This window comes from Ipomoea nil, unplaced genomic scaffold, assembly GCF_001879475.1.
Source record: "Ipomoea nil cultivar Tokyo-kokei standard unplaced genomic scaffold, Asagao_1.1 scaffold0143, whole genome shotgun sequence".
Classification (NCBI taxonomy): domain Eukaryota; kingdom Viridiplantae; phylum Streptophyta; class Magnoliopsida; order Solanales; family Convolvulaceae; genus Ipomoea; species Ipomoea nil.
In genome coordinates this window covers 964,993-979,272 of record NW_017616571.1, presented here as the reverse complement: position 1 = coordinate 979,272, position 14,280 = coordinate 964,993, and the positions used below count along the sequence as shown (strand labels likewise).

General features: G+C 31.9%; 2 protein-coding genes across 3 annotated transcripts; both read left to right on the top strand.

The window, feature by feature from the left end:
* The first annotated feature begins 3,048 nt into the window (after positions 1 to 3,048).
* Positions 3,049 to 4,517, top strand: LOC109171629 (stress-response A/B barrel domain-containing protein At5g22580). Of its 2 annotated transcripts, XM_019320699.1 has the most exons (3): positions 3,068 to 3,300; positions 3,994 to 4,209; positions 4,242 to 4,517. In XM_019320699.1, the coding sequence occupies exons 1-2, from the start codon at positions 3,179 to 3,181 to the stop codon at positions 4,193 to 4,195; spliced, it is 324 nt and encodes a 107-aa protein (XP_019176244.1). In that variant the 5' UTR covers positions 3,068 to 3,178; the 3' UTR covers positions 4,196 to 4,209; positions 4,242 to 4,517. The 2 variants fall into 2 exon arrangements, with proteins under 2 accessions (XP_019176234.1, XP_019176244.1); XM_019320689.1 differs by having other exon boundaries at positions 3,049 to 3,300; positions 3,994 to 4,517.
* Positions 4,518 to 5,263: 746 nt separating this feature from the next.
* On the top strand, positions 5,264 to 6,695 carry LOC109171621. The gene is made up of 2 exons (XM_019320679.1): positions 5,264 to 6,050; positions 6,417 to 6,695. The coding sequence occupies exons 1-2, from the start codon at positions 5,273 to 5,275 to the stop codon at positions 6,518 to 6,520; spliced, it is 882 nt and encodes a 293-aa protein (XP_019176224.1). The 5' UTR covers positions 5,264 to 5,272; the 3' UTR covers positions 6,521 to 6,695.
* The last annotated feature ends 7,585 nt before the right edge of the window (positions 6,696 to 14,280 follow it).

The following is a 14,280-nucleotide window of genomic DNA, read 5'->3' as shown; positions in this document are numbered from 1 at the left end:
CAAGTTTAACTACACAACCCCTTGCTAAACCAATATGACATTATACCATAATCTTAGAACCAGGCCAAAAAATTATCCACACACCCTTGCAACAATCGTTATGCTGTGCAACCGTGTGCACCATGCATTGTGAACGACGTCGTTTTACTATGGTGGAGTAACGGTGCTGTTAGTGGTACCGTTTAACTCCACCAATCAATTTTCTTTTTTTAAACTCCAATCGACGAGATTTCTACCATTTTCGATGTGGATATATAGTTCATTAATTCTGGATATATAGTTTATTAATTCTGGATACATAGTTCACTAATTCTGGATATATAGTTCATTAATTCTGGATATATAGTTCACTAATTCTGAATTTATATAGTTTATTAATTATGAATATATAGTTCATTCATTTTGAATACACAGACGCAGCGAACTACCATAAGCCAAAACAGAATACCAGTAACCGGTGTGGATATATAATTCACTAATTCTGGATGTATAGTTCATTAATTCTGGATATATAGTTCATTAATTCTGCATAGCATAACGCCGATACGACAATCAAAAATAATTTTTTTTTTTAAAGTCGGACATCAAAACGACATCAATTTTGCAATCGTGTACACCATACATGGCGCACACAGTTGCACGGCATAATTTGCCCCCCTAGCAACTTGTCCACGTAACTTACACCATTTGAAACGTTATGGAAAAACTGAATGTACTTTTGAATCTTGTACTTTATTAACATAAGTACAAGCAGAGTTTTAATAATGACCATGTTTGATAAAATAGTTAGTTTATCAGTTAATTTTGACATGTTTGATCACTATTAATTGTTTAATTTGGTTAAATAACTAATATGAGTGTTTGATTAATTAGCTTTTTGTAACAGCTTATTTCACAAAAATGCTAAAATTCAAAAAACTACTCAAATCATATTTTTTATTAGCTTTTTGAGAAAGTCATTTTGCATGTAATCAGCTATTAGCTAACAGCTAATTTACCAAACACTTTTCTACAATCAACTAAGATTATCAATTAGGTAAATCTACTAACCCAATCAGCTAATAACTATTTACCAAACACCCCAAAATGTTTTGAGATGGATTCTTATGTTCTTGTATGCCAAAAAAATTACAATAGTAAATCATTTTTTCCTTAGGGATTGGGTAAAAAAACATTGATTGATTTTGAGGAAAGTAGGAGGAAATAGTGGAACATGAAATTGATTAAACTATGCAGTGGTTCAGTACTCCAATTGGGCCATCGAGTTGGTGGACTGTTGCGAAGAATAATTCAGAGCCTGCACGTGCATCTGCACGGGTTGGTGTCCATTCTGTCGGCATGGCCCTGTCTCCACTCAATGGGCCTCTTTTTGACTCCAATTTTGTTCTCCTTTCACCATAATTTAACCCTTCATTTACAGTACAATAACTTGGTTTTCACCCCAAAAAAAAAAAAAAAAAAAAAAAAAAAAAAAAAAAAACAGTACAATTACTTGGGGTGTGATTGAGTGGAGACTCATCTATTGATTTTATCCTTGATTTTGGTTAATGAAGCAATCTTAAATCTTAAAAAAAAAAAACCTTCATTTATAATAGTCGATGGTTTCTTAGTGCAGTTTATTTCTTTTTGTGTGATTTATGAGTTATTATATATAAGTAGAGTTTATTTTGTACACAAGTTTAAATAGTAGTTGTGGATTTTTCTGGCAGTCAGTTAAGGGTCATACCTGCACAATGATTTTCTAATGCGATTCACAAGCTTTGATAGCAGTTGTGGATTTTTCCAGCAGTCAATTAAGGGTTACGTTATACCTGCAGAGGGATTTTCTAGTGTGATTTTTTTCGTTGATATATGTGTTACTATGCATGAGTTGAGTTTATCTCATGCTCACCTTTGTTTGATAGTGATTGCAGAGTTTTCTGGCTAAAAGTTGAGGTTTTTGCTCAGAACCATTAGATCTAAAGATGATCGGCTATGATTGAAAGAGAGGGTGGAGTTGAAAGGTAGTGATGTTGAGTCTTTCACTAATCAAGGTTCAATTATACTGCAGGTACAAATCATGGCACATGGGAGGGACATGGAGAAAAAAGGTCCAGCAAATAAACATAGATTTCTGACTTTGCAGCTAAAGAAAGAAAAGGTAGCCTAGCTAGGCTCCATTTGCAAGAAAAAGTTAGTTTCTTTCCACTTAATTCCACATCTAGAGAGATAGGGGAAAAAAGGTTATTCCCATGACATTCATGTTGCCCTAAACTGAACATGACCTATCTCTAACATATCTATAAATTAGATTCAGACCCCACTTTCTGATCAATTTCTAAATTAATCTTTCCTTATATGGGTTAGAATTAATAGTTACAAGTTTAACTTCTGGTGACAGGGATTTATTGACATTATTTATTTGAAGGTAAGCTATGATTCGTTTATCTATTTCTTTGTGATCTTTTGACAGCTAAAGTTACAAGGGCGAGGTTTAACCAGTCCACATCCTCAGATAGTAATTACATATTTCTCTCGAGAACAAAACAATTTTTCTATCAACACATTTGTATTAGAATGACGGAGACTTAGCTTACTAGTTCAGTATGCTGAGAATGACTGGGTGGTTCGGGTTTCAGAGCATCCTTTTTGGAGGATCAGTTGGATGGGCCTCAAGTTTGAAGTTTTTGGAATAGTTTAATTTGTAGGGCTCCATCGTTAGGGTTTCCCCCTCTATTTTGTTCAAAAATTAATGATAATAATGGTAACAGTGTGTGCAGTGTTTTAAATAAATATTACTGTGTATAGATCAGATTTAATTAAAAAACTACTCATTTCATAAGCCCAAAGTCCAAGAACAATGGTTTAAAATGACTTTTACTGTTTTTGCATGTTTTTATTTTTATTTTTTAAATTTGGTTTGGGAAAAGGCAAAAGTTTAAGACAATGGTGTCCTGACAGGGGAAGTATTATGGTGGAGCCCTGAAAAATTCGTGGTTAGTGGAACTATGTCCCCATGCATCTGTACCTTTCCTAATACTAATGCCCTCACACATTATATTTCCTTTGGTGACACTGATCCTACAAATATAGGGGTGGTGTGACACAACTAACCAAGAACCTGCAATAATATAAAGGGTGGCTGTGGTGAACCATTTTCTCTGCAGATTATTATTCCATTGTTGTTTGCAGGGTGGGCATGGCTAGTGAGTTCAAGCATTTGGTTCTTGTCAAGTTCAAGGATGGGGTTGTGGTGGAAGACATTCTGAAAGGGATGGAGAAGCTTGTTTCAGAGATGGACATTGTCAAGTCCTTTGTCTGGTAATCTTCATTTCTTCAAGAATAATGTTAGTTTTCAGTGCTGGATCGAGTCCAGTATCCTGTCATTAAAATGTGGTACTGAGTTTCTACTTGCAAGTAGAATGAAATAAAGTTACACCTTCGTTATTAGCTATAACTTTTGGCTAGTGGTAAGCCCTATAAAGTTGTGCTTTCGCTGCTAGATATAGCTTTTGGCTGGTGGTAAGTGCTATAAAGTTGCGTCTTCACTATTAGCTATAGCTTTTGGCGTAGTGATAAGCGCTATAAAGTTGCGTTTTCGCTGCTAGATGCAGCTTTTGGCTAGTGGTAAGTGTTATAAAGTTGCGTCTTCACTATTAGTTATAGCTTTTGACCAGTGGTAAGTGCTATGAAGTTGCATTTTCGCTGCTAGATGCAGCTTTTTGCTAGTGGTAAGTGTTATAAAGTTGCGTCTTCGTTATTAGCTATAGCTTTTGACCAGTGGTAAGTGCTATAAAGTTGCGTTTTTGCTGCAAGATATAGCTTTTGGCTAGTGGTACGTGCTATAAAGTTGTGTCTTCGCTATTAGCTATAGCTTTTGGTGTAATGGTAAAAGCTATAAAGTTGCGCATTCTTTACTAGTTATAACTTTTGATATATTGGTAAGCGCTTGATCTGCTGACAATCGGTTTGCCAGAACTGCAAAAGCTTGAAAATTATTGGTTTTTTTTGCAGGGGGGAAGACAAAGAGAGCCATGAAATGCTTAGGCAAGGCTTCACTCATGCTTTCTTGATGACATTTAATAGCAAAGAAGACCACACTGCCTTTGTTAGCCATCCAAACCACGTCGAGTTTTCGGCTTCTTTCTCGTCTGCAATAGAGAAGGCTGTGCTTCTTGATTTCCCAGCTGTTGCTGTCAAGCCTCCTGCAGCTTAAGCAATATAATCACTGGACGTCGAAGAAGACGATAATGATAATGATGATGATGATATAACATTTATGTTTTATCAGTCTCTCTATGAATGAGTTCTATGAGATGTGTTTCATTATTTCCTTTCCCTTTTTGCATTTTAGAAATTATGGATGGCATGCATGTACTCTATTGTGCTAAGAAGTGTGTGGACATATGTATTTCTTCACTCAAACATCATAAAATATGTCAGTGAATGATTGGATTCATTGATTGATCTGAGGTTGAGATAACAAAGTATGTAATCACCTTAGACTTTTGTTGCCTGTCCTAATCTGGTTTTCCCAATATGGAGATAGCTATCTATGTTGCTTAATCAAACTGGTCTATTCATCTAACTTTGTCTGCCAAATGGGATTTTATAATCCAGTAAAAAGATGAAGAAAAAGTTGAAAAAGATGGGAGATTTTATTTTTTTTTTTGGTTGTAAATAACAAAAATAAATAAATAAATAAATAAAACACAGTAGAGCAGCAGAAAAGAAAAGATGTAAAAAGATTCTCTAATCTTACCTTTCTGTTTTTAAAAAAAAAAAAAAAAAAAAAAAAGTTTTTAACTTTTTCATCCCCATCTCATCAAAATCATCAAGATTCCCCCCAAATGTTCTCCATAGTGAAAAACATCCATTTAAGTGGTTGACCACCTGACCTAAAATCAACACTTCAGCGATAGGGTGAGGGTTCAATTCCCACCAACATCTTAGAATCAGGATTTCCCAGGTTAGAATTTAGACCCTTGGACTCAATAGATTGGAGATTGGGCTTTCCAAGTTAGTAGAAAGCCAGAAATGTAGAGATGAATCCCTTGTGGGCAGAGTTAACGACAAAGACTAATTGAAAGACCGGTGATTTACCTCCTCCAACTACTATTAGGCAACGATTTTGGGGCTTAGAGTTAGGGCTCTCCAGGCTAGAATTTGGATCCTTCGCTCACTAGAATGGAAATTGGGCTCCCCAAGTGAATTCCTTATAGACAGAGTTAACGATAAAGATTAATTAAAAGACTTGTGATTTATCTCCTCCAACGACTATTAAGCAAGGATTATGGGGCTTAAAGATAGAATCAAAATTCATTCAACAAGGAGGAAAATGCAGACTATGAAGAAAGTTCATCATTTTCTCCTGATCTGTCTGTCACTGATAAGCTTTCCATTTTCTGCTACATCCATCTCCCAAGAAGATCCAGTGGTAAGTTACTGTGGAAAAACAAGAATCCAAGCACCCTTTCTTAAGCCTCATCCTCTCAACTCAACACACTCATCTTCCTTGAACAACCTACTCCTCTGCAAATCCAACACTCTTTACATGAGAACAACAATCGGGCTTTTCCAGGTTTCTGCCATTGATTACAAATCCAAGCTCTTAACTCTTCCCCACTCTTCATGCTCCACTTCTTCCCAGTTTCTATCTCCCCACCACTTATCCGCCGGATTCCCTTCACCCCTTGAACCAAACTCCCTGCTTCTCTTCAACTGTTCAAACCAGACAACATCCACTGAATCACCACTGTTACATAGTTGCAGAAACCTTAAACCCTTCAAAGATTCTCATTCAGTGTTCTGCGCAGAGAATCCTTATTCTTCTTCATGCTTGGTGGTTGATGATGTGGGGGAGATGGGGAAGGATTTTCACCCTAAACAACTGGGCTGCACACACTACAGAAGAGTGTACAGAACAAGATTAGCAGAAAATGAGGAAGTTGTTGGGTTAGGAACAAGGATTTCCTTTGATGTTCATGTGCCCAATCCGTGTGATGAGTGCAGGAAGCCTTATGGGAATTGTGGAGTTGGTCTCAAATGCATTTGCCATATAAGTGAATGCAGTAAGTTTTGCTTAATTTCTGGTGTTTTAGATGTGATCTTGAGGTTTTATTGACATGTTTACTCACTAGACTTACCTTCTTATTGGGATTATTTAACCCGACCTCTATATATCACTCGGTCTACTTAAGGCCTCAAACCCCAGCCAAGTTGGTCGAACAAATGGTTTGGTAACAAGTTTTCAAGCTCGACTCCTCGTGGGCCGGGAACTGTCTATTGACATTCTTGGTTTGAGGCAATCAGCTATAGCTAGCTCTTGTACATCCCCTAATTTGCTAAATCCAAATCAAATTTTCTTGCTACCTATTGATTTACTTTAGGATTTCCAGGTCTATACACTAATACTTCTTGTGTTTGTTTTTCTGCAGAGGACAAAGTAATCAATGGAGGTTCAACCCCAACTCCCAGTGGGAGCATCATCATCATCTTCTTCAGTTTGGGTTTGGTTGTTGCATTCATGAATCTTTTCTAGGATTAGAGAATAATTGTTGTATTCACATTGTCATTTTGTGGAAAATTACAATGTTGAGTGGACAAAAGAATGAGAATTTGCATTCAGATATTGACAATGAGAAAACACCAAGCAAGGATATTTTGTGGTCGTTTGTAAAACCATCTTGCATTTTAGGCATTTTTCGTTTGATGTACAAATGTCCGCCCCGTGATTTTAGCTGACAAAGAAGCACATGAAGGTAAACCAACTTAGTTTGCACATAGTTGACTAGTTCAAATAAAAAAGGTCAATAGAACGTTGTTCTCACGAAGAGTCGAATTTAAAACATTGTGATTATCTAGTTAATTGTCGTTCCCAAAAGGTTGAATCCTCAACCCCAATGACCTCTCACACCCGGCCCGACAGAACATCTGGAGGATGTAAATCATGAAAACTCCTCTGAACATAGATGTTAGATCTTTGCTTACTGTGTACAAGGAACCCCCTTGCTTTGGGAGGTTACTCCTACACTGTTGCTAGTGAGACTCAATCCTGAATCATTGCTCCCAAACTTCACCATGTGACCAACTACTCTGCTCATGCGGGCAATCATCTAGTTAGTTGTCTGATTGGCTTGGCTGGATTGTCCTATTTTAGGCTTTTTTTGGTATGATGTGAAGTTGCAGACATTTTAGAATCTGGTTTATTTCCAAAAGCAAATAGCTGAATATACACGACGATAGGGTGATGCAAGACAGGTCATGTTTCACTCCATTGTGAAAACTCATTATTGCCTCATAAAGTCATGTGGAGTATATTTTGCATTTTATGAGATGTGAACCAAAATACATCAAATACTCGAAAGCATATATGTCGAAAATGGAAAGGAGCCAACTTGCGATTGGGTCAATTGAGGAAGCAAGAAAGAAAACTCATGGACCGAACCTATAGCTCTTACAATAGGTTCAGCCTATAAGTGGTCGATCTAGCTATTTAATGATACTAGTAATTCACCCACACGATATACGGGAAAAAATTATGTTATTATAAATCTACAATCTATACAATTTACAATTTTAATAAGAGCCAATAATATTAGGCCCTTAACTGGAAAAAAAAATGTCGGTCCTATTGTTTCTTAAAATGAATGATTTATATTATACTATTATTTCTTAAAATGAATGGTTCATATTATTTTTATTTTAGTATTTTTTATTGATTTTTCTTATTTACCCTCTATTATATTATTTTCTTCCATTAAATAACCTAAATTCCGTTAGCATAAACTTTAGTAACGGAATATTCCGTTAACTATTTATTATTTTAACTTACACATTAATTTCTATAAGAAAAGTCTTAGTTTCGAACCACATCACAATTAGAGTTGGCATAATTGTTAAACATATACTACGAATATGTTAAAATATATTTAAAATATATATTAATTTAACTTACACATTAATTTCTATAAGAAAAGTCTTAGTTTCGAACCACATTCCAATTAGAGTTGTCATAATTGTTAAACATATACTACGAATATGTTAAAATATATTTAAAATATATATAATATAAAATTTAACATAAACTTTGTTCAAATAATTAGTTTGACTAAATACATAACATTCAAAGTTAAGCATCAAAGATTATAAATCAAGAACTTTAAAAATCATTTGATTTTTATGCATTTAAAAAAAAAAAAAAAAACATATTTAGGTTAAGTTTTTTTTTTTTTTTAATTAATCTTCTTTTGATTATTTAGATCGGAAAAAAAAAAACTTAATATTTCAATTATACATTTTGCATTATTGGTATGATTTAGGTCGTTATGGTATTAATATTTTTTGTATGTATTTTTATAATGGTACAATTATTGTACATTACTTTACAAATATTATACTATTATTTTTTTATCGGACAAAATTGTTCTTACATCATTGTCAGGCCTGCGCAACCTAACTACAAAATTGTTGATCATAAATACAATTACACCTGGACTATAAAACGGTAGGATTATTTTCTAACGAATGACAATGCTGACATCTCGCTGGCTCTAATTGAACAAGTTTAGACATAAGAATTTTATCAATGCATGAAAACTTCTAAAGAAGTTTGTAAGTTAATTTTTACTATATTATTATAAGAGTTTTTTCCCAAAATGGTCCCTCGACTATTGCTCATTCTCAATTTTGCATTTCGACTTTTAATTGCACCCAATGTGGTCCTTTGACTTTTAAAAACTCCCCCAAATTGGTCCTCCGTTAGAAATTCCGTCTATTGAGTGTTAAAATAAAGGGCATTTTCGTCAACTTACCTATTATATGCCTAATATACTCTGAAAAATAGTCAAGGGACCATTTTGGGAATAGTCGAGGGATCATTTTGAGAAAAACTCATTTATTTATTTCATTTTTGTTTATTTCCATTTTTTAAGACTATCAAATTAGAGTTTCTATACATTTTTTTTTACAAATATAAATAGTTAAAATCCACAATCAAACCTCAAAATTTTAAACTTTCTATACAAATTTGTTCCTTATGTCTAAACATACAGGGCTTGTTTGGCAATCAGCGGTTAGCGGTTAGCGATAGCGGACTGTATTAGCGGTTAACGAATAGCGCATTGTGTTAGCAGGTTTGACCAGTGGATTGTATCAGCGGCTAGTAAAAAGATGTTTGGTAGAATCAGCGGTTTAGATTAGCGGTTAACATGTAAAATGACCAAAAGGGTATACATATATAATAATAATAATAATAATAATAATAATAATAAAAATAATAATAATAATAATAATAATAATAAAATAATAATAATAATAATAATAATAATAATAATAACAAAAAAAAATGTGGGATTAGATCCCACATCGAAAAGTTAAATAAAAAAAAGGGGCGACAAAGTAATTTTTTTTTAAAAATAATTTTAATAATTGGAGGGCGTTTTTGGGAAGGTAATTACCTTCCCCAAAACGCCAACCCAACACGCTGCTAAATGCAGCGTGTTGGAGTTCAGCTGAATTTTGGCGGATCCGCTATTAACCAAACATGCCCACAAACTTTTCATCTAATCCTATCAAGTTTTACAATAAGTTTTGTAAATTTCAAAAATATAATACTCATATACTTTTTATGTTCACACACACACACACACACACACACACACTAAAACTTCAATAGACAATCAATCACTATGTATCATATTAAATATTATTTTTACCATTGAAAATAACATTACTATTTTTATCAGTTTAGACACCCAAAATGTACTCTTCACTTCTCGGTCACTATGCCTTTTGAAAATAAAATTATTATTTTTACAATCAATCGCTATGATCTGGCACTTCTTCGAACTGAGAAGTACGCGTCACTTCTTGGTCAATGACAAAATCTTAGAAAATATTTTTGGAAAGTTGGCTTAACTTATCCTGTAAGGCCATTAGTTTCATTCCAAAGTTAGTACAAACCATAGCTACCATTTCCAAATGCCTATCTACCCAGAAATACATCATGCTAAAGAGAGTCTAGAACTATGTCTATCAATTTTATGTCTTAAAGGACAAGTAAAATAAACAAAATGCAAAAATAATTAGCACAAAACAAACAATTCTAAACCTAAAGTCTCATCATTTACCAATATTACAAGTTCTTGTCATTTTGAAGTTTGTTTGTATTTTATATATGAATGTTAATAAACTTAAATTTGAAATTTAAACTTGTTTATCAAAGTACGTAAAAAAATAATAATTTTATTTTAACTATAAAAATAATATTTAATGTAATACATAGTGATTGATTATCTTTTGAAGTTTTAATATGATTATATGATTATATATATATATATATATATATATATATATATATATATATATATATATATATGAACATAAAAAGATAAAAATAAAAAGTATATGAGTATTTATGAATGTTACGAAATTTATTGTAAAATTCTATAGGGATAGGGGAAAAATTTGTACGTTTAGACAAAAGGAAAAAAATTGTAGAGAACGTTTAAAATTTTGAAATTTGATTGTGGATTTTAACTATTTATATTTATAAGAAAAAAATGTATAGAAATTCTAATTTGATAGTGTTAAAAAATGGTAATAAATAAATGAGTTTTTCTCAAAATGATCCCTCGACTATTCCCAAAATGGTCCCTCGACTATTTTTCAGAGTATATTAGGCATATAATAGGTGAATGGACGAAAATGCCCTTCATTTTAACACTCAATAGATGGAATTTCTAACGGATGACCAATTTGGGGGAGTTTTTAAAAGTCAAGGGACCACATTGGGTGCAATTAAAAGTCGAAATACAAAATTGAGAATAAGCAATAGTCGAGGGACCATTTTGGGAAAAAACTCTTATTATAACAATATCTATTGTAACTATATATTTTGAATTATTTATTATCATCCTATATTGACAGGAATTATAACAATTGTCATTGACACACTCTCAAAACAATTTGTCTCAACAACAAATATAAATTAAAAAAAAAATCAATGATTGTGTTATTGTTGATGAAAAGTATGTACGCCACTTTATTACTCTTATTAAACTAAATAAAGTAGTAGCTACAACAAAAAATAATACATATGCATTTAATTAATTTAGAATTAGATGTCTATAATGTCTTTATTTAAAAAAAAAAAATTGTTCATTATAAAAAATTTAAAAATAGATATAATTTCATTAGTTATATTATCTTTATTTTCTACAATTCAAAGATTCATTACCTTCAAATTTATTAATTTATTATATTCACTGCATTGTTCATTGTCTTCTTTTTACATTATCTTGTAATTAAATATCAAAGTTATAATACAAAATACATTATATATATTTATTTACCAAAGTATTTTATACAAATATAATAAATATTAATATTTTGTTCAATACTTTCACATGATAACCTATGACACACATCTCACAATGCATGAAACATGTAGGGGAAAACTACCACTACCAAATATCGATTAGAAAATTCAATAAATATTATCTTGCATTTATATATTTTGAATTACCGATTTAAATAAACAAATTCAATATTTATTTACATATGCATGAACATCTCCGATATAATATTGCATTGATATACTTTGAAATACTTATTTAAAAATAATCATTGGGCATTATCACATTCGCGCAAAGCGCGTAAAAAAAACTAGTATAAATAAAAAATAAAAATATAAAAATATTTTAAATTATTTAATATAATAATATTTTTGAGCTTCCATTCGTCAAGTATTTATTATTTTTATAGAATACAAAATTACAATTAAAATTATAATTATAATTTTATATGGTTAATATAATCTCTAATTATGTGCATATTCAAATAAACTTATAGAGAGAATTTACATAATTACATTGATTTATTCTTAATTGTATTTCATCTATATTATAATTTTCACAATACGAATAATAACTAAGACAATTACATTTGGAAAGCAAATTTTAAATTTTGTATGTGTAAATTTAAACTCTAATTGAACACATTTTTTATATGATTATATAATATATAGCTATTTTATTTTTCAAAAGTATATTTTTTATATGATTATATAATATATAGCTATTTTATTTTTTAAATGTTGTGCTTTTTTTTTTTTTTTTTTTTTTTTTTTTTTTTTTTTTTTAATAAAGGATGTTGTGGCATTAATTGTAACATTAATTATTTCTCAAACCATATAGCTTTATTATATAAAGGATGATATAGTCATATGACTTATAGGGCTGACAAATTGTTATTCTTTGAGAGCAACCACAACAGTGATTTTTCCTTAGTTTTTTAAAAGATTTTGGTTAAAGTGGAAGAGAGAAAATGTGAGAGCTTCCTGCAAGAACTGATTTTTGGTCTCTGGAATGGCCTACCAAATATGATAAGGCACGCAATTTCTCGCGTGAGGCGCAACAACAGTGCTCAGCCGGGCGCACTGAGACGGAGCCAAAGGGGGCAGGGGGCAGCTGCCCCCCCCTCACCCCACCCCACCCCACCCCTACCCTACCCTACCCTATATTGTATATAATATGTATATATAGTACATTATTCATAAAAGTATTATAAAACAGATTATGTGAATAAAAGCTTTGGTAGATAAGGTTGTAGGAAACATGTATGAGTTTCAAAATGGCTTGGGTTTAAGTCCTTGCTTTTACAATGTCACAATCTTTGCTTAACACAATTAAATTTTGGCATGATATATATTAATAATGGGATGTCTTTCTATTTTATATTAATAATGAGATGTATATATAACTTTATATATATATATATATATATATATATATATATATATATATAACTTTCTTTATATTAGTAACGGAATGTGTAATTTATAATGTGTTTTATATTCGAATTGTTCTATCAAATTAATTATGTTTCATATTTTGTTATAAATATTTTTATAAAGTTTTAATATGTTTTATTTTTCGCTATATCCAACAATATTTATTGTTCTACTTCTTTAAGTGTTTCATTTGTTTTTTTCAAACTTTCTCTTTTATTTTAATTTTTTTCCCTTACTGAAAAAAATTTCTGAATCCGCCATTGAATTCATCCCTACTTCTTTACCACCCCTCAACATATTTTCTGGCTCCGTCCCTGTGGGCGCGTGTACTATGCCCTGCACCCTGAGTAATTGAGTTGATGCCTTTCACCGCCCTTGCACATTTTGTCAACCATCAAATATAAGCAATTGTTAACTCTTTAATTTGATATTAAAGTCAAATTTTTTATTGTACTTAGATCTCCCATTGTTCATTCACCTTCTTGAATTGTGATCATATCAAATGTCGGAGTACGGGACACTTACAAGTTACAATTGATAAGGCGATATGCTCCTCTGTCAATTTTAGTTTCATTTAAGATGTACACACCCCTTTCGATTGCTTGAGTAAATTTATGGCACGACTAAATAAATAACTAAATCTTGCTTTGGTTCGAACAACTAACACTAAATAGGCAACTACAAATAGATGTTAACAATTTGAAAATATGACAACGATTAGCCTCTATTGTCAGTTATAAAGGCATTTAGCATCCATTTTAGTCAACACTATATTCACTTCGTTCCCGCCCATTGAAAATTTTTCCGAGACACTTAGCCTTAGTTATGAAGATTATAGTATAAGTTTCAACCTACACTAAATGGACTAGCCCAACAAATATTTCCCCCTACAATCTAGCTAGCATCTGTCACTATATATATTTTTTTTCATTAATTTTTATATGAAATAATGTATCTAGTGTCGATTTATTTTATGAATTCAAAAGATATTATTCATATTTTTAAGAGTATATATTTTTGCTTAGTCAATATTAGGAAAAAGAAAAAAAAAAAAGATATATAGGTCATTGTTAGAATCAAAGTCAACACCTAAGGCGTAAAATGGAGTGCGCATTACTTGTCACAAAACATTGAAACTACATAGCAGAATGATTCAAAAGAGCATTAACTTTTTTGAAAATGCTTTGTGAAATTTGAACCAAAATACATTGTTTCCAAATGTTGACTGCAAAGGCTCCCCATGTCTCGACCCGACATAGTATCTGGAAGGATGTAAATCATAGTAACTCAGCTGAACACATAAGCACATTTACTTACTGCACACAAAAAACCCCCTTTACTTTCTTTAAGAAGTTGCTCATACAAATAGACGGAGCCAGAGGGGGGGCAGGGGGGTCAGCTGCCCCCCCTCACCCCACCCCACCCCTACCCTATATTGTATATAATATGTAAATATAGTACATTATTGATATAAGTATTATAAAACAGATTATGTAAACAAAAATTGT